Source organism: Zeugodacus cucurbitae, chromosome 2, assembly GCF_028554725.1.
Source record: "Zeugodacus cucurbitae isolate PBARC_wt_2022May chromosome 2, idZeuCucr1.2, whole genome shotgun sequence".
Lineage (NCBI taxonomy): Eukaryota > Metazoa > Arthropoda > Insecta > Diptera > Tephritidae > Zeugodacus > Zeugodacus cucurbitae.
The window spans coordinates 67,069,573-67,094,086 of record NC_071667.1 but is presented as its reverse complement, the minus strand read 5'-3'; the positions used below and the strand labels follow the sequence as shown (position 1 = coordinate 67,094,086).

General features: G+C 34.1%; 1 protein-coding gene across 2 annotated transcripts in view; it reads right to left on the bottom strand.

Moving 5' to 3' along the window:
- LOC105219052 (tyrosine-protein phosphatase 99A) overlaps positions 1–1,999 on the bottom strand; it is a 356,359-nt gene extending 354,360 nt beyond the window's left edge. The window contains exon 1 of one of the 2 annotated variants that reach the window (XM_054226223.1): positions 1,684–1,999. In XM_054226223.1, coding sequence (XP_054082198.1) covers positions 1,684–1,804 — 121 coding nt within the window. In that variant the 5' untranslated portion in view covers positions 1,805–1,999. The remainder of the gene's footprint in view (positions 1–1,683) is intronic. The other variant, XM_054226222.1, reaches the window with a different exon arrangement.
- Positions 2,000–24,514: the final 22,515 nt, after the last annotated feature.

Below are 24,514 nucleotides of genomic sequence, written 5' to 3'. Positions count from 1 at the left end.
GTGACAAAAAGAATTGCATTCTTTCGAAAACATGTGTCTGTCGGCCATTTTAATTTATTTTTTAGAAGCTTAAAATTTAATTTCATTGCATAGGTGTGCTTATCATGAAATTTTCCGAAAGAAATTACCTAAAATATTCTGATATAAAATTTCCCCAGTTGAAACTCTCCACTAAATGACATTTTTCTCACATTTCATTGTCGCCTTTTAGGCGCATCACACTAGTTTTAAATACCTAATTACTTTCAACATAACGGTAATTGTCAAATCAACAATGTTGCGTAATTTATAATTATTGTTTAACCCATAAAATTATGCATGCAAAATTTCCTAATTATCTTGATGGCACAATTGCTCAACGGTAGTTTACAGTTATTACCGTAATTATGGTAATTCATAATTTTTTACGGTTTTTTGTTTTTATGTGTGTGTATTTATGTACTGTATGGTGCAATTAACTTTTATTGAGAATATGAAAATAGGACTCCCAGGAGAATAGATACAATAGGAAGGCTTTGTTGCAGATATATTGCAAAGGATAAGAAAATATATATTTATGTATAATATTATATGAACTTATAACTATATATATGTAGCGCTTAGGCGATGATAAGATTCACCGTTCAAAATAATGGTAATTTGTAATTTGTAATTTGTAATTTGTAATTTGTAATTTGTAATTTGTAATTTGTAATTTGTAATTTGTAATTTGTAATTTGTAATTTGTAATTTGTAATTTGTAATTTGTAATTTGTAATTTGTAATTTGTAATTTGTAATTTGTAATTTGTAATTTGTAATTTGTTATTTGTTATTTGTAATTTGTTATTTGTAATTTGTTATTTGTAATTTGTAATTTGTAATTTGTAATTTGTAATTTGTAATTTGTAATTTGTAATTTGTAATTTGTAATTTGTAATTTGTATTTAGTATTTAGTATTTAGTATTTAGTATTTAGTATTTAGTATTTAGTATTTAGTATTTAGTATTTAGTATTTAGTATTTAGTATTTAGTATTTAGTATTTAGTATTTAGTATTTAATATTTAATATTTAGTATTTAGTATTTAGTATTTAGTATTTAGTATTTAGTATTTCATAATTCGTAATCAAACCACTCTAATTTAAGTAATAACCACCTATGTGTCAGACGTAGTATTAACGCAAATATTGTAACACATATTTATAGGCGCCTAGACACATAATAGTAATTCCACGAAAATGCCCAAAATTAAAGTGAGAAAAGCTAGTGACATAAGCATACTCTTGAAGAGTGGGAGAGGCGGAGAGTAACACCCACAATTTGCCTGTCACTGAAAGACCAAAATTAAGCGAAAGATTTCGAGAAGTAATAGCCCGCGTCGAGTAGCAAGAAAAGCAATTCATTGCGGTGGCAGCAGGTGGTACACGCGCTTACACCGCCTTACAATCACACGCAATTGAACACTTAATTAAAAATTCCGCGTTGTAATTATGAGTTAATTAAGAGCACAAATAACAAACATTTGTATAAAAAGTTAATATGTATACAGAATATGTACAGTAGTTGCAAAAAGTAATCAGACTTATGAGTTGTTTTATACATTTATATAAAATGTTGAAATCAGCGAAGAATAAATGAAATAAATGCTCAAATAAAATGTTAAAATTGAGTTTTCATTTGTTATAACTAACTGTTCACTCACCAAATATACGCCCCGCTTGACTACCCAACGGCGCTGCTGTCAGCAGCAGCAACAATGCGGCGAAACCATAAATGATGAGGCCAAGATGATTTTTATATTTCGCCGAAATGCGTAGCGTCATCTTGCTGCTCTTGCTGTTGTTGTTGTTGTTCTTGTTGTAACGACGTTTTGTTGCCGCTCAATTGGCTATTGGCTAAATATGCGTTGGGAACTCACGCATACACACGCGCATACGTGCGAACACTGTTGCTCACTGCTTCTGGTGGCTTTGTGGGTGGTTTGGGGCGTTGCTGGCCACTACAGTAACGGTATTTGTTTTTTGTGGACTCTCAAAAGCGCGTATACATTTAAAATTCAGCCAAATTCTGGTTTTTTTTTTCAATTTTCTATTTTTTTTTTCGGTTGTCCGCAGTCCACTTCCGCGTTTGGTTTTTTGTGGTAATTTTTTGTGTTTGTCCAATATTTGTGTGGCAGTGGCTTGTGTTCTTTTCTATTTTATGGCTTCTTGTTAAATTTAACTTTTTGTTGTTTTTTTTGCTTTGTAATCTGCCGATTTTCCTATTATTGTAATCGTATTTGTTAAATTAATTTATTTGCTTCCACTTTTGTTCGTTTCTTTCTCTTCATATAAGCTGTTTAGACGTTTATCGTATTACAACAACTTTATAGAAATAACATTTCATTTAACTGTTAATACGATTTTTGCCGTTATGTTTTGTTCACTGAAGCCTGAAAGTATAAAGAGAAAAGTTGAATATTAAACTACATATATAAAATTTCTTATAGCATTAAATAGGCTATTCGCTGCTTCTCAAAGTAAAGGATTAATTGTTAAGTTTGTAAGCTCATGCGATCAGTTTCATTGCAGAATATGGTCGGAAGAAAGCATGTCCGACTATTGGAATCGAACTGTATTCTGTCCAATCCACAAAAAGGGAGACCGTACTATGTGAAAGACTAAAGCACACCGTTAACGAACTAATTGGACCCTATCAGTGTGGCTTTAGACCTGATAAATCCACCATGGATCAGATATTCACCATGCGCCAAATCTTGGAAAAGACCCGAGAGAGAAGAATCGATACACACCAGCTTTTCATCGATTTTCAAGCAGCTTTCGACAGCACAAAAAGGAGCTGCCTTTATGCCGCGATGTCTGAATTTGGTATCCCTGCAAAACTAATACGGCTGTGTAAGTTGACGTTGAGCAACATCAAAAGCTCCGTTAGGAACGGGAAGGACCTCTCCGAGCCGTTCGATACCAAACGAGGCTTCAGACAGGGTGACTCACTATCGTGTGACTACCTGATGCTGGAGGAAATAATACGAGCCACAGAGCTAAGCAGAGAAGGTGCAATCATCTATAAAGTCTTCTTCTGTACAGCTGCTGGCGTACGCCGATGATATTGATATCATCGGAAGCAACAACCGCGCCGTTTGTTCTGTTTTTTCCCGCATGGATAAAGAGGCGAAGCGCATGGGTCTGGTAGAGAATGAGGACAAGACGAAATATCTCCTGCCATCAAACAAACAGTCAGCGCATTCGCGTCTTGGCACCCAAGCTCATAACTTTGAAGTCATAGATAGTTTCATCTACTTGGGAACCAGTATTAACAGTAATAACAATGTCAGCCCCCAAATCCAAGGCAGAATCACTCTTGCCAACAGGTGCTACTTTGGACTGAGTATGCAATTGAAAAGTAAAGTCCTCTCTCGACGAACCAAAATCAAACTCTACAAGTCGCCCATTATTCCCGTCTTGATGTATGGGGTAGAAGCATGGATAATGACAACATCTGATGAGACGACTCTTGGGGTTTTCGAAAGAAAGGTTTTGCGAAAGATTTATGGTCCTCTAAGCATTGGCAACGGCGAATACCGCAGACGATGGAACGATGAGCTGTACGAGTTATACAACGACATAGACATAGTTCAGCGAACAAAGAGATGCGGCTACGCTGGCTAGGTCATGTTGTTCCAATGGACGAAAACACATCAGTTTTGAAAGGAAAAGGAAGCCGCGGAAGAGGAAGAGCTCCACTCCGTTGGAAAGATCAAGTGAAAAGTAACCCGGCAGTACTTGGAATTTCTAAATGGCGTCAAATTGCAAAACGGAGAGATGAATGGCGCACTCTGGTGTATTCGGCTATAATCGTCTAATCGGTTCCTCAGCCAAATATATATATATAATCTCATGTGAAAGTACAGTAATTTACAGAAGAAATTAGTTAGGAGTAGGTGCTATACTACTAACTAATCATATTCATATCTTCTATCCGAAATGACCAAAAACAAAAATTCTCAAAGAATCAAACCATCCCCAACCCTTCGTAGTGTATTATTTGGTTATAAACTGCCGACCCTTTATACTAAAGAATTTGAAAGCTTCAGGTAATACTAATTTAAAATATATGATTTCCCACAAAATTTCTGAGGGTTTTCTTCTGGTTTTGAGTATATACTTTAGCCTTTCCTTGTATTGATTTGACTTTTATTTCATGGATTTTATTTTGTTCACTGCAATATTTTTCATAAAGAAAAACAACAGATAGCTCTTAAAATATTTTTAGAATCGAATCTTGAAACTTTAGTAAAACAAATATCTTTAGAAAACCACTTAACCACTCACTCGACTAAAGGTCAACCGAAAAGAAAGTCTCTAAAAAAAAAAAAAAATTAAAAAGCACAAAAATTAACTTAAAACTTGTTAGCAAAAACTTTCGAGGCTACAGCAGCCGTTGCGAACTTAAAAAATAAAAATATAAATTACATGAGAGCGCAAGAGACGCGAAAAGCGCAAACGACACATCCACACACACACAGCGAAGCACCAGAAGCACATAAAGAGCATGTTCCGGCGCTTTGCCAGCAGCTGAAAAGTTAATTGGCGGCTTTGGAGTGGCGCCGCGCCGGTAAAGTCGTGAAAATATGCCGCCACAGCGCAGCGACCAGGTGCTATATTTGCCAAACACACCCACGCCCATATATTTATATACACATGAGCCTATCCCCCGCCACCACTTCACGCGCATTTTTAGTCGCTTCAAATTCTTTTTAACAGTTGCGAAATTTTTGGCGCTAACTTTTTACCCGCATTTATTATACACTAACACACACACACATAGATATATATTTCCTCTTTTTTTGCGTGGAAAATCTGTTGTAGCAAAACATTGCATATTTTTGGGCGACCAACAGCTGCGTCAACAAGCGCCAGCTAGCAGCAAATGAGCACTTTGTTGTTGTTGCTGTTTTTTCTTCAACTTATTTTTTCCCCGCTTCACATGTCTTTGTGTGCGTGCGTTTGTTGGCTGTTTGCACGCCTGTGGCAACGCTGCCAGCACAGCCGTTCGCTAACTGTAGCATATGTTTGCTGCCACAACTGTTATTTTTGTTGCCGTTAGTGTTGCATGCAACATACTTTAGCAGCGTGGCAACTGTTTTAATATTGTTGTTGTTGCAGTTAAGTTGCTCGTTGGCGGTGTAAGTGTTGCTGGTTGCACTGCACTTGTTTCGTGTTTTGCTCTGTGGCAAGCGGTTTGCTACCCATTTGAAATTCTTTTTCAGCTTTTTCAACCTTTGCGCATTTTTTAACTGTTTGCAGTTATTTTTTCGTGTTTATAATTTTGTTTTTCATATTACTCTGTGGTGTGTGGGAATATATTTTTTCGCGAAAACAGTTTTTTTTTTGGTTGCTCATATGAAGCGGCACACACTGTGTGTGTGTATTTTTCGACCAAATCCTATTTGTTCCTTAATTCTTCTATGGATAAATAAGCACATACATATGTATACTCGTATATTGAGTGGTTAGAGGTAGTCAGGATTTTCAAAAAATTAAAATTTTTTTTTGCCTTTTCATCTTAGAAATATTCTCTGAAAATTTGAAATTTATCCGATAATTATGCGATTGCGTTTTTCACAAAACTATGTCTTTTGAACTGGTGAAACTGTAACTCGCAAACCGCTCAGTAGGTTCTAATGAAATTTCTAAAGCTTTTAGAATACTTAATAATACTGCGCCTGATCGAAGCTTTTTTGTTTTTCAAAAATTTCGATTTTTTAATTAACTGTATATTTTTTCCCGAAAATCTGAAAAAAAAAAATTCCTGACGACGCCATTTTGTTAGTTTTGGGAAAAAAACATAAAACCTTCGATCAGGGCCAGGATTATCTCTTTATAAAACAAAACCGATCCGATGTTAGATGAATCTCCAAGGAATTGTCACCGCAAGGTCCCTTTTTCGAAACTGGGTCTACACAAACATCTATAACTTTGGAAAATATATATTTTTTTTTTCAAATTTTCGTCACTTCAAGTCAAAACATTGTGCAATAATCACATATTTTTACTTTTATAAAATAACATGATTTAATTGCAAAAAAATACTGAAATTTCTCATTTTTTCGTGTCTTTTCAGCAAAATAAGTTAGCAGAATCGCCAATTACCAGATCGTTGCGGTGACTTTCAAGTGGAGATTACTGCAATTAAAGATGTCCTCCTCGTTTTGATAAAGAAGATGAAGACATTGAAGCGGCTTTGAAATCTCAAAAGTCTCTAAGTGTTTCATTGAAAATTGTCTAAGAATATTAACGATACACCTGCAATGGGTTACAGAACACAGCGATATTCCAAGAAACTGGAAGCCGATGAACTAGCCAGATTAGGCACCACTTTTCAATTAGATATTGATAGAAAGGGAATATACATATCTCTAGCCACTTATAAACACTTAAACGACAAATATGTCATAGAGTTGCCTGAGTTCTAGTGGAAACAATCCCAAACTTGCTGAACAAGCAGTCAAACGTAGCCTGAATGAAATATGCACCGCTCTTACCGATTGCTGAAATTGAAAAGAAGTGATATAACAACTCCAGTAAAAGTGTTAACAGGTCACTGTTTCATTGGCACGCCAGCAGACTTGGGATACCATACAATAATTACTGTAGAAGCTGCAAAGACGTAGAAAAAACTAAAGCTCAAAAGCCTGACTGGCTTTTTGCGATTAATGGTCGAACAGAAAAACCTTATTATGATTCTGAAACACTGAAAAAAGAGAATAAGTTCAATATTATCAACTCATCTAATACCAATTTCATTCCCAATTCATAATATTCAATGCAAAAATAAAAATTAACCATTCAAAATTAACAAGAAAAAATTATTCGATAATACCAGACATGTTACATTCACTCTATCGAAAGTATTGATTTCAAGCATTAAGAGGCGCTTAATAATTATGTTACGTATACGCCACCGCCAATAGGAATTATTATTTTTTATTTACTAAAAATACATAAGAAAAAACAACAACAGCTAATATATGAGACCATCACTTCGTATAAGCCTGACAGTCTTGACAGCTGTCTCTGGAGACTTGTAGCCACACACCAGGTGAATTGGCGTTCAAGTGAATAGTATGCCATAGTGGCACTACAACTTATTTACACCTAACAGGTGAGCCCGCTACTTTCTCTGACAGCACAAAGTGGGCTGAGGTGAGTGTGTAATTGATTGTCGGTTAGGAAACTAATTGAACTTGGCTGGGAATATGTATATGTATTGGTAGGTGTAAACCTCTATTGACATATTTATTGATTGTGTGGAACATGAAGAACTCATGTGAACTGATAGGTTACAATATACAATATCAACTCCGAAATATATATATGCAAAAAAAATGGCATATGTATGTATACAATCGGATGTTTTTGTATGAATTAAAATGAATGCCAATATGATAACAGTACTACAACAACAACAAAAATAATACCAACTTTGCTAGGTACACGATTTTCCAACTTCTGTAAGTCGGTTTTTAGGAAGCCTTGCGGTCAAGCCGAATACTGGTACTGAGTTCAAGATCCGAATTCAACAGGAGGGTCTAATGAAAACGTTTCTACAAAAACTAATATTTACTCATGCACTCTATCTAGGAATATGGATCACCGAATCTGTGGTGCAGCATTTAACAGTTCAAGTTTTCATTTTTTCGAAGAACAATGGCCATCATGGACTAGAGAAGAAAAAATATCCACAATTAAAAGCTCGATATGCTGTCATTTTCAGCGGCTATTGTCTGTTCCAACGAAATGGACAAGTGCACAAATCAACCAAAAGCGCTGGAACAAGGCATGAGCAAGAAAAACCAAAAAAAAAAATACAAAATAAAGAAACCTGAAATGAAAAGTCCAGCGCAAAGCCGGAAAAAATGAGTTGAAATGCCAATGGCCGATTAAAATAAAGAAAAATATGACACCCAAGCGAAAGCAATTATTGTGAGCCGTGTAGCTTGCCGCTAAGCAGGCGAGCGTTGAAGCAGAAAAATAAGAGAAGGAAGAAGACGAAGAAGAAGAACGAGTTAAAACAAGTCAACGAGCTGGCCCGGGCAACATACAACGAAACGAACATGACAGAATTGAGGTAGCTTGTAAAGCATTGTTATGTATAACAACAACAGCAACAACAACCAAACACAGAAGAATAACAAGAAAGCCGAGAGCGGAAAGCGCGAGACGTGCAGACGAGTCAGTCAGTCGGTGAAGCCAACACCAGCCATGAGATGACTAAAGACAGACAGCAACACGATGACAAGAACTTCCGCGGTCAAAGACAAAAGCTGAAAATGAGTATGAAGAAAAATTAAAGACACCCACACACACACACAGCCAGCCACATAGTGAAGGCATGTGGGCCGCGAGAGCGGGTGTAAAATATGTAAGAAATAACAAAGCAGCGGCAGTAGAAGGCAGCAAGCATGAGTGCAACCATGTGCAGTGTGTGTGCTGTTGCATGCACCGCATGACAATACTTAAGAAACAGGTCATGTCATAGTCCCGTACCCTCGGACAAAATGCTGCTGTCGTCAGCATAAACGACGAATGAAAAGACATTAACATCCGGCCGTTGGGTGGATGAGTTGAGAGAGCTTCGCTTTGTGTAGCGTTGCTGGCACCGTGTTGTGGGCATATATTTAATTGGACAGAGGTGTTAAGTGTTGTGGATGGTTTTGAGGAGATATACAGTGACGGCAAAAATTATTCAATTTTTTTTTCTAAAAAATTATAAAATTAAATAGAAATTGTTTCAAGCTGTAATTGAACTCATTTGTTTATTGAAATGAGTTATCTGACCTCTAACTGAGGTCTAAGGTTACTTTGAATAAAAGTTCGAAATAATGTACATTAAGATCGATAGATGGCGCTGTGATAGTACTTTTGGAGATATCATAAATTCTTTGTAACAAAGTTCTTTTAGAAATATTATTTTAGTTGAAAAGAAGATGTATTGGAGGAATGTAATTGGTAAGTAGCTTTTTATGTAGTCAAAGTTCGAATAATTTAGAAACTTAAAGTAGACCAAAGTACATAGCATACCTTTAGGGGTATAGTGAATTTCTACGCATGCTAATTATATCAGAAAGAGAAATTGACGACTCAAAAGTTCTATCAAAATTATTTTCCAATTTTTATTTTCTAATTTTAGTCGCCTCATTTAAAGAAATATTTTAAAAGTTAAATCTTATATTTTCTCCAATTTTATAAAGTTCTGAGTTAGCATACTCCTAAATCTACTCATGCCCTCCACAATTATACCACTACTTTATCTCCATTATAGTGGTACATGAAACTCTTTTAAATGTCAAGCTCTATTTGCGCCATAAAGAATTATATAAGTAGTTTTAAGTACACAGTTAGTACATATACTAAATAGTTGTAAAAGAATATATATAAAAAGCAACAACAAAATAAAATGCGCGCAAATATTTAAGAAGACATCGTAAATCCGTTTGGAGAATTACGGCTAGAATGGAGACGTTGACGTTGACAGCGGCAACTATGGTGTAACTAAACTGGCACAACGGCGGCACAGTGGCAAGTTATAACTAGGTTTACGGGTTTATTTTATATAAAAAGTAGAAAGTACTTTATGGCTGCTTAACGGAGAAAGGTTTTTATTTGAGAGAGATAAACTGAAAAATATTTTACAAATATTTTAAAGTTGTAGTTACGTGTTTTAGCTAATAACATGTACACGCCTAAAGGTAGGCAACATTTTGTTTAAATTAAGAAAATTTTATTTTCTTTCTTCAAATTAAATTCTTCGAATTTCTTTTCTCTTTATTATGTTAACTAAATAATTATTCCACATAACTTAACAAGCAAATAGCAAATATTTACTCACTCAAACTAAATGAAAATAAAAGAAATCATATTTATTTGTAAATATTTAATTAACAACACTTGGCACACAAAAATTTCAACTATTTCAATTTTCCATTTTAGAACATAAAAGGAAAATTCACACAACATTAATTTACAATAAAATTTTGTGTAAATAAATAATGTAGTTATTTCAACATGATGTTTCAAACAATAGCGCACAGTGCCTATTAGGTTGAGTAAACATAAGGCAAATTCATGACAGCCAAGCTAGAACTTGTTAATCCAAAGTAAATATGCTTAACGTAAGACAAAAAGAAAATACGGCTGAAATGGAAGAAAATGAAATAAAATGCAATAAGTACGACAGTTAGGCCGTAAAGCTGATAACAATGAGTGAGTGATGAGTTTTAGTGTATTTGAGGTGTATATATAGAATTATATATATATATCTGTCTCTGTTTTTCTTTCAAAACATTCTTAGTTGTTTGTATTTTTATATAAAAGTACAATTACAACCACAGCCAAAGCGATTTATCATCAGACATTAAGCTTAGCTAAATTCAAGCCAATAATGCATAGCGAAATTGTTATTTCTTCTGACTCATAGGCTTTAAGTTATTCTGTGGATATTTAATATTTATTTTAAGTATTTTTTTCGGAGAAGAAAATTATTGATTTAAGCATTAGTATTTAATTATTTAAATAGTTTTATGTTAGCTTTTATTCGCTCCGCTCTAGTGTTCTAATATCACTTTTATTCACATTTAATCAATATCTCCCTAAATGTAGGCAACAAATTTCTTAAAATTTAAATGTCAGCTGTCACCAAAAGTTAATATTAATCGTCAAGTATACCTTTAGGCGCTCCATCAAAACTTAGTCAAATCCTAATTATATGCTTAAGATTGAGGTTAGAATAGAAATTTTTGCTACTAAAATTAAAAATTCTTTTGACTAAACTCCTAAATTCTTTAACTGATATTTTCTAGTTTTTTCTGAAGAATTTCGGGTGTGATAATATACATATATTATTAGATATTTTATTATTCTTTCATGAGATTTTTCAGGTTTTGGGCTAATTTATAAGAAGGGAAATCCTGAGGCTGATTTGATAAAATATTTCTTTAAAAAAATAAAACATTTTTTCACATTTATAGCGTCAAAAAATAGAGAAAGAGGTTTCTTAAATCTTTACCATCAACTTGCTATTTTGATTAGAGCCTTTTATTATACTCAAAAACAACTAATTCCAGGATATAAAGAATGAAAAATATTTAAAAGCCACAAAAGAGCACATCTTTGGAAAAAATAATAATTGTATTAAACCAAATTTAATTTTGGCAGAAGTCTACACGCTCGAAGCGCCACTAATCATTACTAAGACCCTTACTAAGTTTACACTAAAAAACCTCTGGTTGCCACAGCTTCAAAGTAAAGAGTCAAAGCAACACAAAAAACGAAATTTCCCCAAAATTGCGCTCAAAACCAAAGGAATAGCTGAGCTTTGTGAAAAATTTCAAAGCAAATACACAACAACAACAATGTTGCATGCAACCTAACAATGTACGATGTTGACAGAAATGCTTGTGATCACAATAATAGTCAGTGGCAATAATGGTGGAAGTGTTGCAGCTGATGACGTTGCTGCTGATGCTTATGAGCAATTTTAAGGCTGCTGTTAACAGCGCAAAAGCAATAACACAAACAAACCGACTAATAAACGAATGGACAAACAAGCAGAGCCAAAGCCATGTAATTCAGTTATGCCACAACAATAGCAACAAAGAAATGCTGAAGAAGAAGAAGAAAAAACTGGAAAAGCAGATTTTAAGGCGTGTTTACAAGAAGAGGTTCAAGCAACAGCAATCACAACAACAATAAACAACAATAGTTGTAGCAGCAAAGACTGCAATACTTGAGCAGCTGTGCAACAAGAAAGCAAACAGACAAATGTTGCAACATAGCAAAAAAACCAATTGTGGCACAAACGAACAAACACACAGAAATAAATGTTGCCACACACACACACATGCAAGCATGCCGCACAGCAAAACACTATTTTGTCATGTTGCAAGTGCAAAAATATAAGCAAGTAAATAGCAACAACAACAACAAAAAGTGGCATGTTTTTTGTGTGCCTTTGGTGATTGCCCCCCAGGATGTTTGCGTATAATTTGTGCGTGTGTGTGGCAGCATTGTGACCAGCGTACAAGTGACACAGGCAGTGTAGTTGTTGCAAGTTGCTGCTATGTCATAAGTATTTGTTTGTTGTTGTTGCTAAACATATCTAATATATTTATGTGCATGTGTATTTTGTTTTTGCATTGTTGCGTACCAACTTGCAGCATATGTTGCAGCAAATGTTTTGTCATGTTGCATGACCGCCTTCGTGTGCAACAACCGAAAAAAGCATATATGTATACAGAGAGAGAGTGCAAACAATGTAAAAACTACAAGTGACAACACAAAATTTAATGAAACAGTTTTACAACAACAACAATAGCAATAACAACAACAAACACGAACGTAATGTTGAATTGCTCGTAAACTTAATTCTAAGCAAATACATAAATGTTATGGAATTGAATAGAAAGAAATAACAATAACAATAATAAGTGCCATAAATAACGGTAAAATGTGCAGTTGTAAGCATGTGTGTGTGTGTGTGTGTGGCAGCGTGCAAAACTATTATGCGTCACACGTCGCAAAGCAATTGAAGTTGATGCTGCAACTGTTCGTGCAGCAAACAAGCGTGGCACCTTGCCACAAGCACGCACACACACACACGCACACACACTTCAAGGGAAAGACATGCAACACAAGCTCTCTGAATGGTAGAGCATGCATCACAAGCATTCTGGCAGTAGTAGGTGTCCTGCTTGCTGGCATTGTATACCAAATTGCTGCTGCTGCACGTCCATTGGTAAATGTGTGTGTGTTCACCTTTCTTGGGTCGCCCAGCGCTGCTCACCCCAAACTTTGCACTGTCAATTCCTATTTGTCTGCTGCACGTTTCACAAACATATTTGTACTTACATAATTTTCGTGGCACCCACTCATACTCACACACATACAGATACTGTTAAAGTGTGTGGCTGAATTATAAATTTTTCTTTTAAAATCTCATTGCACATGCCAACTTCGCGTGCCATCAACTTGAAGCGCTACGAAAGTGTCCGAAATGTCGTCGCGCATTCAACTTGGTTGGGGTACAGTGGGGAAAACTTTTAAATTTTTGATTATAAATTAATTTCAAAAAAATGTTTAAATTAATAAAATTATGAATTTTTATATTTCATATAAAAAAATTTTTAGTTGATAATTTTCAATATCCGACTTCAGCATATGTGATAACATTCGATTCAGACTGAGTAAAAAATATATTATTAATTTCTGGTATGCCTCTCGCTTTCCTTAGACTGTTAGAAATTACTGTTTAATAATAGGTGACCTGGTCTACGAAAAGGGAGCTAACGTGCGAAAACTAGTTTTCTGGGAAACAGCTATTAAAATAAAAAAACTCGTTTCGTCCATCCGAATCAACTAAAAAGTGAAAATTGATTTTTTGACACCTAAGCCTCTTTCCGTAGACCAGGTCACATATTTTGATATGAAGATTTGAATTATCAGATGTATTTGGTTGGCAAAGGGACCCAAATTAGACTATACTATGAAAAATTAAGGCAGTAGTCTGCTTTAGAAGCCGACAAAAAGCGTTTTTTTAGCAAGTTTTTTTGAAAGGGAAGGAAATGATTGCTGTAAACGGAATTTTAAGACGATAGTGTACTATATTTAAGGCTTAAAAAACAATATTTATTATTAAAAAATGGGTAAAGAAGGTGTCTTTGGCACAACAGTCGGAAAATTCAGCCTCCATGACGAAACATCGCCAAACGGCCTGAGGCTGATCGACTTCGCTGGGGCCCGAAATATGGTTGTCTGTAGTACCAGATTCCAGCATAAAAAAATTCATCAAGCAACGTGGCTGTGCCCTGATCGAAACACGCGCAACCAAATCGATCACGTTGTGATAGACGGAAGACATGTCTCCAGTGTTTTAGACGTGCGTACGCTCCGAGGACCAAACATTGACTCGGACCATTATCTAGTAGCAGCAAAGATACGCACTCGCCTCTGTGCAGCAAAGAACGCCCGTCAACAAACACAAGGAAGGTTCGCCGTCGAAAAGCTGCAATCACAACCGACAGCCGAACGATTTTCTACTCGACTTGCACTCCTGCTCTCTGAGAGCACTCATCAGCATCTCGGTATAAGGGAGCTGTGGGACGGCATATCAAACTCCTTACGTACAGCTGCAACCGAAACCATTGGCTTTCGGAAAAGCCAAAAAAACAGCTGGTATGATGAGGATTGTCGTCTCGCAGTGGAGAGAAAACAGACTGCCTACCTCGCAATGTTGCGATCGACCGCAACACGAGCGGGATGGGAAAGATACCGAGAGCTGAAGAGGGAAGCGAGACGCATTTGCAGAAAAAGAAAGAAAGAGGCAGAAATGCGTGAGTATGAAGAGCTTGACAAGCTGGCCGACAGGGGTAATGCTCGAAAATTTTACGAAAAGATGCGGCGACTAACTGAAGGTTTCAAGACCGGAGCACACTCCTGTAGGACCCCCAGCGGTGATCTAGTGGTTGATGACCAGAGCATACTGTGTTTGTGGAGGGAACACTTCTCCAGCCTGCTGAATGGCAGTGAAAGTACAACACCAGGAGATGGCGAACCCGATTCCCCAATCGACGACGATGGAACAGATGTTCCATTGCCCGACCGTGAAGAAATTAGAATAGCAATTACCCGCTTGAAGAACAACAAGGCGGCGGGGGCCGATGGATTGCCGGCCGAGCTATTCAAATACGGCGGCGAAGAGCTGATAAGGTGCATGCATCAGCTTCTTTGCGAAATATGGTCGGAAGAAAGCATGCCCGACGATTGGAATCTCAGTGTACTCTGCCCAATCCACAAAAAGGGAGACCCCACAATCTGCGCCAACTATCGTGGGATAAGCCTCCTTAACATCGCTTATAAGGTTCTATCGAGCGTACTGTGTGAAAGACTAAAGCCCACCGTCAACAAACTGATTGGATCTTATCAGTGTGGCTTTAGACCTGGAAAATCAACAACTGACCAGATATTCATCATGCGCCAAATCTTGGAGAAGACCCGTGAAAAAAGGATCGACACACACCATCTATTTGTCGACTTTAAAGCTGCTTTCGACAGCGCGAAAAGGAGCTGCCTTTATGCCGCGATGTCTGAATTTGGTATCCCCGCAAAAGTAATACGGCTGTGTAAGTTGACGTTGAGCAACAGCAAAAGCTCCGTCAGGATCGGGAAGGACCTCTCCGAGCCGTTCGATACCAAACGAGGTTTCAGACAAGGTGACTCGCTATCGTGCGACTTCTTTAACTTGATGCTGGAGAAAATTATAAGAGCTGCAGAGCTAAATAGAGAAGGTACAATCTTCTACAAGAGTGTACAGCTCCTGGCGTATGCCGATGATATTGATATCATCGGAAGCAACAACCGCGCCGTTAGTTCTGCTTTTTCCTGCCTGGATAAGGAAGCGAAGCGAATGGGTCTGGTGGTGAACGAGGACAAGACGAAATATCTCCTGTCATCAAACAAACAGTCAGCGCATTCGCGTCTTGGCTCCCACGTCACTGTTGACAGTCATAACTTTGAAGTTGTAGATAATTTCGTATACCTAGGAACCAACATTAACACCGATAATAATGTCAGCCTTGAAATCCAACGCAGAATCACTCTTGCCAACAGGTGCTACTTTGGACTGAGTAGGCAATTGAAAAGTAAAGTCCTCTCTCGACGAACCAAAATCAAACTCTATAAGTCGCTCATTATTCCCGTCCTGATGTATGGCGCTGAAGCGTGGACGATGACAACATCCGATGAGACGACTCTTGGGGTTTTCGAGAGAAAGGTTTTGCGCAAGATTTTTGGTCCTCTAAACATTGGCAACGGCGAATACCGCAGGCGATGGAACGATGAGCTGTACGATTTATACGACGACATTGACATAGTTCAGCGAATAAAAAGACAGCGGCTACGCTGGCTAGGTCATGTTGTACGGATGGAAGAAAACACTCCAGCTCTGAAAGTATTCGATGCAGTACCCGCTGGAGGAAGCCGCGGAAGAGGACGACCTCCACTCCGGTGGAAAGACCAAGTGCAAAGTGACCTGGCTTCACTTGGTGTTTCCAATTGGCGCCAAAAAGCAAAAAGGAGGAATGAGTGGCGCGCTCTGGTGGATTCGGCTATAATCGCTTAAAGCGGTTCCTACGCCAAATATATATATATATATATTATTAAAAAATATTGAAATTTTTTTAAAGTTGTAAGTATTTTTCTGGAACGCATGGAGTCTGCACTTGTAAATCGGTGCCGCTGATGGAGGTCGTGTGATGCATCTGAAACATTTTTATGAACTAAAAAATACCGAAGAAGTTATAAAATTCCAAATTTTAAAAAAATTGACTTTAATTTGCAAAACAAGTAGTTTAAATAATACTTCTGTCCAACTTTTTTAGTTCAAATAGAAGATAATTTAATACTGAAGCTAGATCACTTTGGTTTTTTTTTCGATCGGACATATATTCTTTTTGCTATCGCCGGCACCGTTTTCTAACACTTGTGAAAATGAAAACTCTAGAAAAGAGTTAAATTAAAGAAAATTCTAGAATTTTTAATTTAATTTAATTTTAATTTTAATTTTAATTTTAATTTTAATTTTAATTTTAATTTTAATTTTAATTTTAATTTTAATTTTAATTTTAATTTTAATTTTAATTTTAATTTTAATTTTAATTTTAATTTTAATTTTAATTTTAATTTTAATTTTAATTTTAATTTTAATTTTAATTTTAATTTTAATTTTAATTTTAATTTTAATTTTAATTTTAATTTTATTTAATTTAAAGAAAAACGTGTAGTATCCTCGTCATAATTGCCAAATGAGTTCTGATCATTTATTAGTCGGCTTTTTAAATGAATTATATTGAAATATTCCTGCTCATATATAACTCAATTTAATATCTAATACAATATGGGCAATAGCAGTCGAAAATTTGCTAAAAGTATGGAATTATATTTTATTTAATTTAACACTAGATTTATGAAATCGACTATATGTTTTTGCTTTGGCGACAGTAATATTTTTCATATAAAAATATGTACAGAAACTGAGGCGCGTAAAAGTTTGAAAAAATATATTTTGGCACAATTGCAATATTTTCCAGATAATTTGCATGATGCAGTAGCGCGTGAGGAGCAAAGGCTTCGAAATCGCTATATTTGGGATCTAAGAAATGGGTTCTTTTCACAAACAATATCCAGATTCAAGTTTATGGAAAATCATCGCTTTATACGAAGTCGGAGAATAAAATCGAACAAATTTTCCTTTTATATTTGCAATATAGAACATATTTATCAAAAATATTCAAGCTTCTTACAAGCATGTTTTATAGCACAGTAGAGATTGTAACCACCAACACCTCTATATTGTGGAAAGAGGCCACTATAGTAAACATATCTCAACAAAATTGTCTTTTCTAATAAGCTGAGGAATTACGTAGTGATTATCAAGAAGAACAAAATTTATTCAACTCATTTCCTGGAGTTCGAAATCCAAGCGAAGGAAAATCTTTCCAAATTTGGTCATATAAGCAAATAAAACTAACAATATTTGTATTAAATTTAATAAATATGTATCCGAAGAGTGTACAACCTAGATGGAGTTTACATATATATAGTGTATTAAAGAAAATGGTGAATAAAAAATTATAGTTTTCATAAATAATTTACAACAAAATCGCATTTGAACATACCCGTTAAAACGACAGGTTTCAGTAAAAACTTGTATACACTCAATGCCCGTAAATCTTGTGTTAAGAATTGCATGTGTTGAGAAATATTGATACCAATTATTCAAACACATAATTTAATATTTCTAAATACAGCAATGCATTGATCTGGTAAATATCTGTTTGAAAATACAGCAGGATTCCAGAATAACGAACACATTAATTGTCAGGCCAGTTTGTTATATTGAATTTTTCGTTAATTCGAGTACTCACTTTGAGGTATGTTTTTCAATAAAAATGAGTAAAATATGTGAAAATTGCAATATAATAAATTATTATTCGAGAAAAGAACATAACAGAACAATTCAAATGTTGTGTTAGAAGAAGCAAATGCACACCATATGAGATCAAAATATTTTTTCAGTAGTCTGCATAGATTTTATCAGATAAATTATTCCAAAATGGACCATATCAGGAAATTATCCACCACGGAATGTTTCTTTTTTGCAGCTGCAGCTCATATTTTTCAAAAGGTTTATCTTTAAAATTAATTTTTTTTAACACAATTCTGACACTTATATATACGTATTTTTTTTGGGATTATCAATAATTTTATGCTTTTCTGTGAATTTCAATATTTTTCTTTTGGGTAACGAAAGTAATACAAATCGTAAAAAACATGAATATACAGTGGAACTTCCATAACTCGAACTTTTGAATTGGCAGTCAAATTTCATAAAATTTTCCTTCCATAAATCGAACTTTTCGACCAGGGAATAATACAAAAATTTAAATTTTACTATCAAAGGAAAATTTTAAAGGTGTCACAAGGAAAACGAATATTCGTTTTTTCGGAAAACTACTGTATTAGTTTGGGAAAAAATTATCTCTGGCTTCTTCTAATAAAGTCTTAACAAAATTTTTCTCTAATATAAATTTCGTATTTGCTTCACATAACATCAGAACATTAGTATGATTTTTGGTAATAATTGGATCAATAAGCCAACCTGACGGGATTTTATTTTATTTTCTACCAAAGGCGAATAAAAATTTTGATTGTCGAGAGTCCTTAAAAAATTATTTGTAATATTTATATTATTGCTTAAGCCATTTACAGTTCATTATTTATACATACTTTTTGAAAATGTTCAGTAAATATTTATTAGCTCTCGTATGGAAATACATATTATGGCTACATCTACTTTGAACTAATAGCTTTGGCAACGAATGGCCCATTTAACAGCATATTTTTCACTTCACTTTTCAAAATTTCAAATATTTATTCAAAGCATACTTTACGGATCAGATTTCACTGTTGGAGGTGTCTAATATATTACAGAATTATTAGATTTGAAGATATAGAAATGATAAAATAAATCTAGTACTTACAATAAAATAATTATTTGCTCTATGATTAAAAGTAGTCACTGATAATTTAAAAAAAAAAATTAAAATGTTTACAAAAAAATATTCAGTCTAAAACTATGCTTTTGCAACTCGTTCTTAAGAAATAACCCGCAACTCACACACTGTACCCTGCCACAGCCACATACCAAAGCGAGCAATGTATTATTTTTTCCACCTCATTCAACATGCAACACACACGTTCTAATAGTGGATTATGTGATGGGATCACATTTATTTACTCACACTGTAGCGTTGCAACATATACAGGTACAAATATGTTGCAAGTATATTTGTAGGTGTGTGTGTGTGTGCACCAGTGTACTTTTGGATAGTTGTCGCAGCGCTTATTATTATTATGAGTATTATTATCGCCATTGTAGCACCTGGCAACACAGACGCACAAACAACAGCAACAACAACAACAATGCATAATACGCGAGACTACGCGAGTGAAAATGAATTTCCCATTGAAAGGTAACTGCATTTAAATGCCTTAAAGCTGTGGATTATTTCAAGCAATCTTATTGGTGGCACAGCAAAGACATACACACATACATACATATATGTAGAAGAAACACACACATACACTGAAACATCAACACACAGTCAGCTTTGTTGCTGAGCTTTTCGCCTTTTGCAACGCTTAACTTCGCCTTCATTTTCAATTTTTGTTGTTGTTGCTACTGTGTACCCGCTGTTGTTATTAATGTTGTTGCTGTTGTTGTTGTTGGCCACTTTCTTGGCCATTACATTTAAAGTTTCCTCTGGAGGTCACTTGGCTTTGCTTGTTATTATGAGTATGAGCTTTTTATTATTGTCGAGTTGTCGGGTTGTTGTTGTTGCTGCAACAATACCGTATTATCGCTGTGCATTCACAGTTACTTGCCACTCTGGTTGTATGGGCTTTGTTGCTGTGTGACTCTGCGGTTGCGGCAGTGGCCGCCTTGCCACTTAACGCGCAGCCATTTCATTGTTGTTGCGACTTATGCTCAGCCATTATGGCAAGTATGTTGGTTTGTTGCAAGCGTAGTGGGTCCTTAAAATGTTGCACAATGAAGAAGCAACAACAAAAATTGAAAGAAGTTAAAAAAGTGGGCTCAAAATTAAATTAAATAAAAGAAAAGAAAAGCTTGCGGCAATAACGGCATAGTAATTTTTTGGCACATTATTTTTACCGTTATAGCCACGGTTGTTGCTAGGAAATCGATTTTTTTACGTTTTCATATATTTATATACCTTTCCATATTTATTTATGTTTCATTTTATTTCACTTCATCAGCATTCCCACCACATTTTGCTGCGGTTTTACACTGCTGCAGCAGTGAATTTATTGTTTGCCTCAAGTTTACAATTTGGGCACGTGCCACAAATTTTAAATTGCTAGCAATTGCAAGTAGTTTACAGTGATTTGACCACATGTTGGCTATGAAATGTCCGTCTGCACACAAACATAATCACTTCACTACTTCAACACAAACCACTTGACTCTCTTTCTGCTGCTGCTGCTTCTTCTCTTTATATGTATTAAAGTCTTGACGTTTTCATTTTATATTTCTAACTATTCTCATTTTATTTCCAAAGTGTTCGCTTGTTGCTGGCTTTCTGTTGGCAAATAACTCACTTGAGGGCCTATTTGGCGACGTGCAACATTTATGAAATTTTTATCATGTGGCACGTTATGTCAATAAGCACATATCAAGTCGAGATAATAATCCCAAAATGCATTAAAGCGATTTTATTATTATTGAAGGTATATAAATTGATTATTGCAAATTCTTTATTTTTATTGTTCAAAATTTATTTTAATGAAATAAATACTGTATGAGGGAGTTAGTGATAGAAAAATCATTCAAATGAACGCTCTTGAAATTTTTGTATTTTGTAGATATTTTTGCTGCGCTTTTGGGACTTAACTGATGCCGTTATTTAGATAATTTGACACTGATTTTAGTGTTTGAGTTAAGCTCCTTGTAATTGAAAGCATTTTACGGCTTTTGTAACGGTAAATAATTTCAAGGAATATTTTTTAGATTTCATACATAAATAAATGAGATCAATATATCTTACAAACATAAATGATTAGAAATAAATAATTTAAACGCAAAAAATATGTGTTTTCACACTTGTTTTTATTACACATTATCTCAATTTAAAGTGTCTCTTCTTTTAAAGCGGAGAAAGATAAAGGGGTATTTATAGAACAATTTAAAGCTTCGGGAAGAAACGAGCGGATAGAAAGCGGTTTACCGGTATATGAGATCCAATCGTGACTTTTCTGTTTTCTCAAAGAACTTGTCTTTAGCTGTCCAAGTGTAATAACCATCTCAGATTTCAGCGAAGGGACCCTGTTTAATCTCATTTAAGGTCATATACTCGTATAATATTAATTATAAACCCAAAACGAGTATGTTAACATGAAGACCATATTTGGTTTCACTGAGCCCAACTGTATAAAATTTAGACGAATTATTTGTAAAAAGTTTCTAAGTATATTTTATACCCAAAAGTATTGCATGCGGATTTTACGATAATCTCTATATAATATGAAGGCATTTTCAGTATATAAGAGTTAATTTCTTCACCGAGTTTAAGATATTATTATCTTAGAAAAAGTGTAAAAAAAAAAATTTTAGTTGAGTTGATGACCTTGTCTCAAAATTGATATCAAATAAGAGCTGTAATTAAATATGTAAAATAGTTTCCAAGTATTCTTACTACCTGACCTGGTACTTCATTAGGTAAACAAGAAAAAATTATAAATACTATAATAATCTTTGCTGAACCTCTCGCTAAGAGCTTAACAGAAACGAGTGTGGATTGTAAAAAATTCTCATTTCATTTTAGCTGAATATTTTATATTTTTCAATAAATTGTTTCGATATAACAAGAAACCTGATCAATCATATATGTTTGATCTTAACGCCTTTGGTGAGCGCTGATAAAAGAGCATGAAGGCTGTATAAAGAGGTTATCAGTACCAATTAAATCCTCAGATTTATGTTCGGCATGGAAATTAATAAAAAATAATAATAAGAATATCCCATAATTGTTTCCATAAGTAGAAGATATAGAACAAGGAATTCAGTGACTCAAACTATTTAATCAATTATATTTGGGAAATCTTTATATTGAGTGCAGAGCGTTTTAAAATATGCAATACTTTTTAAATATATGATAAATTTAATTCAAATCTTTTAAAAAAATATGTATAAAAAAATTGGTTCAGAGCAAAAAAAAATCGAAATTAACTTTCACGAAAAAGACTTTTTCTACCTGTTTAAAAATATTATTCGATCTCTTTCATTTTCTGATAACATATAATTTGATAAATTCTAGTTTATTTTTCAATTCGTATATAGTTGTTTTAATATCACAAATTCTGTGCTAAACATTATTACGCCTAAATGTGTGCTTGATTTTTATGTTTTATACCTAAACCAATTAACACAAAATATTTCCTCCAAATAATTGTAAATGCAGTGGAACTTCTTTAACTCGAATCACCATAATCCACAAAAAAGCTTCGAGTTATAGAATTTTCATTAAAACATTCAATTTTTGAAAAAAAAAAACAAACTATAAAAATCTCTATAAAATATAGAGTTATACGCAATTGTGTTTATTTACTTCGCATAACGTTTTATTTAAATACTTTAAAACATATATTCTTTAATTTTGTTTGTCACAGTTTGCTATTGTTTGGCTCTTGACGTCTGTATACCATGTCTTTGTTTCATGATTTCTGAAATCTATATGTGTAATATCATATTTTTTGTTCATCTCCATACGATATAGAGGGACCCCTTTAAAATTGTGCCTCGATAGTAAAATTTTAAATCTTTTATTATGCCATGGTCGAAAAGTTCGATTTATGAAAGGAGATTTGTATGAAATTTGACTTATATTGCCAAATCAAGAGTTCGAGTTAGGGAGAACTTCGAATAAGGAAAGTTTGAGTTATGGAAAGAAATTTATATGAAATTTGATTTCTAAACGCTATTGCCAATTCAAAATTCGACTTATAGAAGTTCGAGTCATGGAAGTTCCACTGTATTTGCTTTAATATCACAAATTCTGTGCTAAACATTATTATGCCTAAATGTATGCTTGCTTTTTTTATATTTTATATTTAAACAAATTAACAATAAATATTTCCTCCAAATAAATATAAATATTGAAACATATTTTGATATATTTTATTGTATTATACTTTTGAAGGATCACACCGAAGTTATGGAACAAAATGCCAAAAGCAATAATAATGCATGTAATGATTTTTAAGTGTGAGTATAAACTTCGTTGAGAATTTGAAAACATTTTCGAGGCATTAAAACTTAATGTATACAAAAAAATTAAATTTCAATACTTATTATAAAAAAATAAAAAATCGACTTTTTTTGTTTTTTGCTAATTTGATAGTTTATACTTTCGAAAATATCCGGTCGTATCATAAATAGTTTTTGAATGCCAGAGTTCTAGCTTTCAGCAATTTTCTTAGTTTTTGATATTTTTCATTTGATATTATAGTAGAACATTGTATAGGAAATACATTCAACTTTAAAAACATTTGTGGTTTTTTTTGTTTAAGCTACTCGGCCGGAATCATGTCAACAGTTGGGAATTTTTTTGGCACCTCCGAAGACAGTACATAAATCCGTTATGCGTAATATTTTTTTTTTTAATCTCGAAATATAACTGAAAATATACCTTACTATATCCAGAAAATTTCGAAACATGCGATCGAGTACTTTCCATAAAAAATTTCACGAAAATCGCCTGATTTTTCATGGGTTACACTGGAATAGCGCCTTAAGAGTAACTTTCAAAGTAGGCAATATTGTCATTCAAAAATAATAAAAAGCACGCCTAAAGGTAGGCAACGTTTTTTTAATTATTTTCGAAATAGTTGAGATGGAATGAATTCCAACTCATAATTATAAAGAGTTAGTATTCGTTAGCAAGAAGGCATATTCTTCGTTAAAGTGTAATAATATAACTATTAACCTTACTTTATGGGAAAATCGCATAGAATTACCAATATTTACAGTTTTTATATTTTATAAAATTTACAATATATGCAAATAATAAAAGAACTAATTATTTGATATTTTTTGAATATTTGATGAGAAAATATTAATTTTATTAAAAAGACAAGGGTAACAACATTAACGTAATTCGTAAGAATGACAAAAAGAGGTAAAAAATTTTTCAAAATCTTGAGAGTCCTCTTGTGAAAAAATATTATTTTTAGCCTTAGCCTATTGCAATTATTTTCTCCAAAAATCACAAGATAAGTTTAAGTCATTCCGTTAAAATAATTAATTCAGACCTTTCCCTACACAAAGTTTAGGCCATACAAACACAAACTTGTTGCACAAAAACAATTACATTAACATTTAGCGTATTTCTAAACAAAATC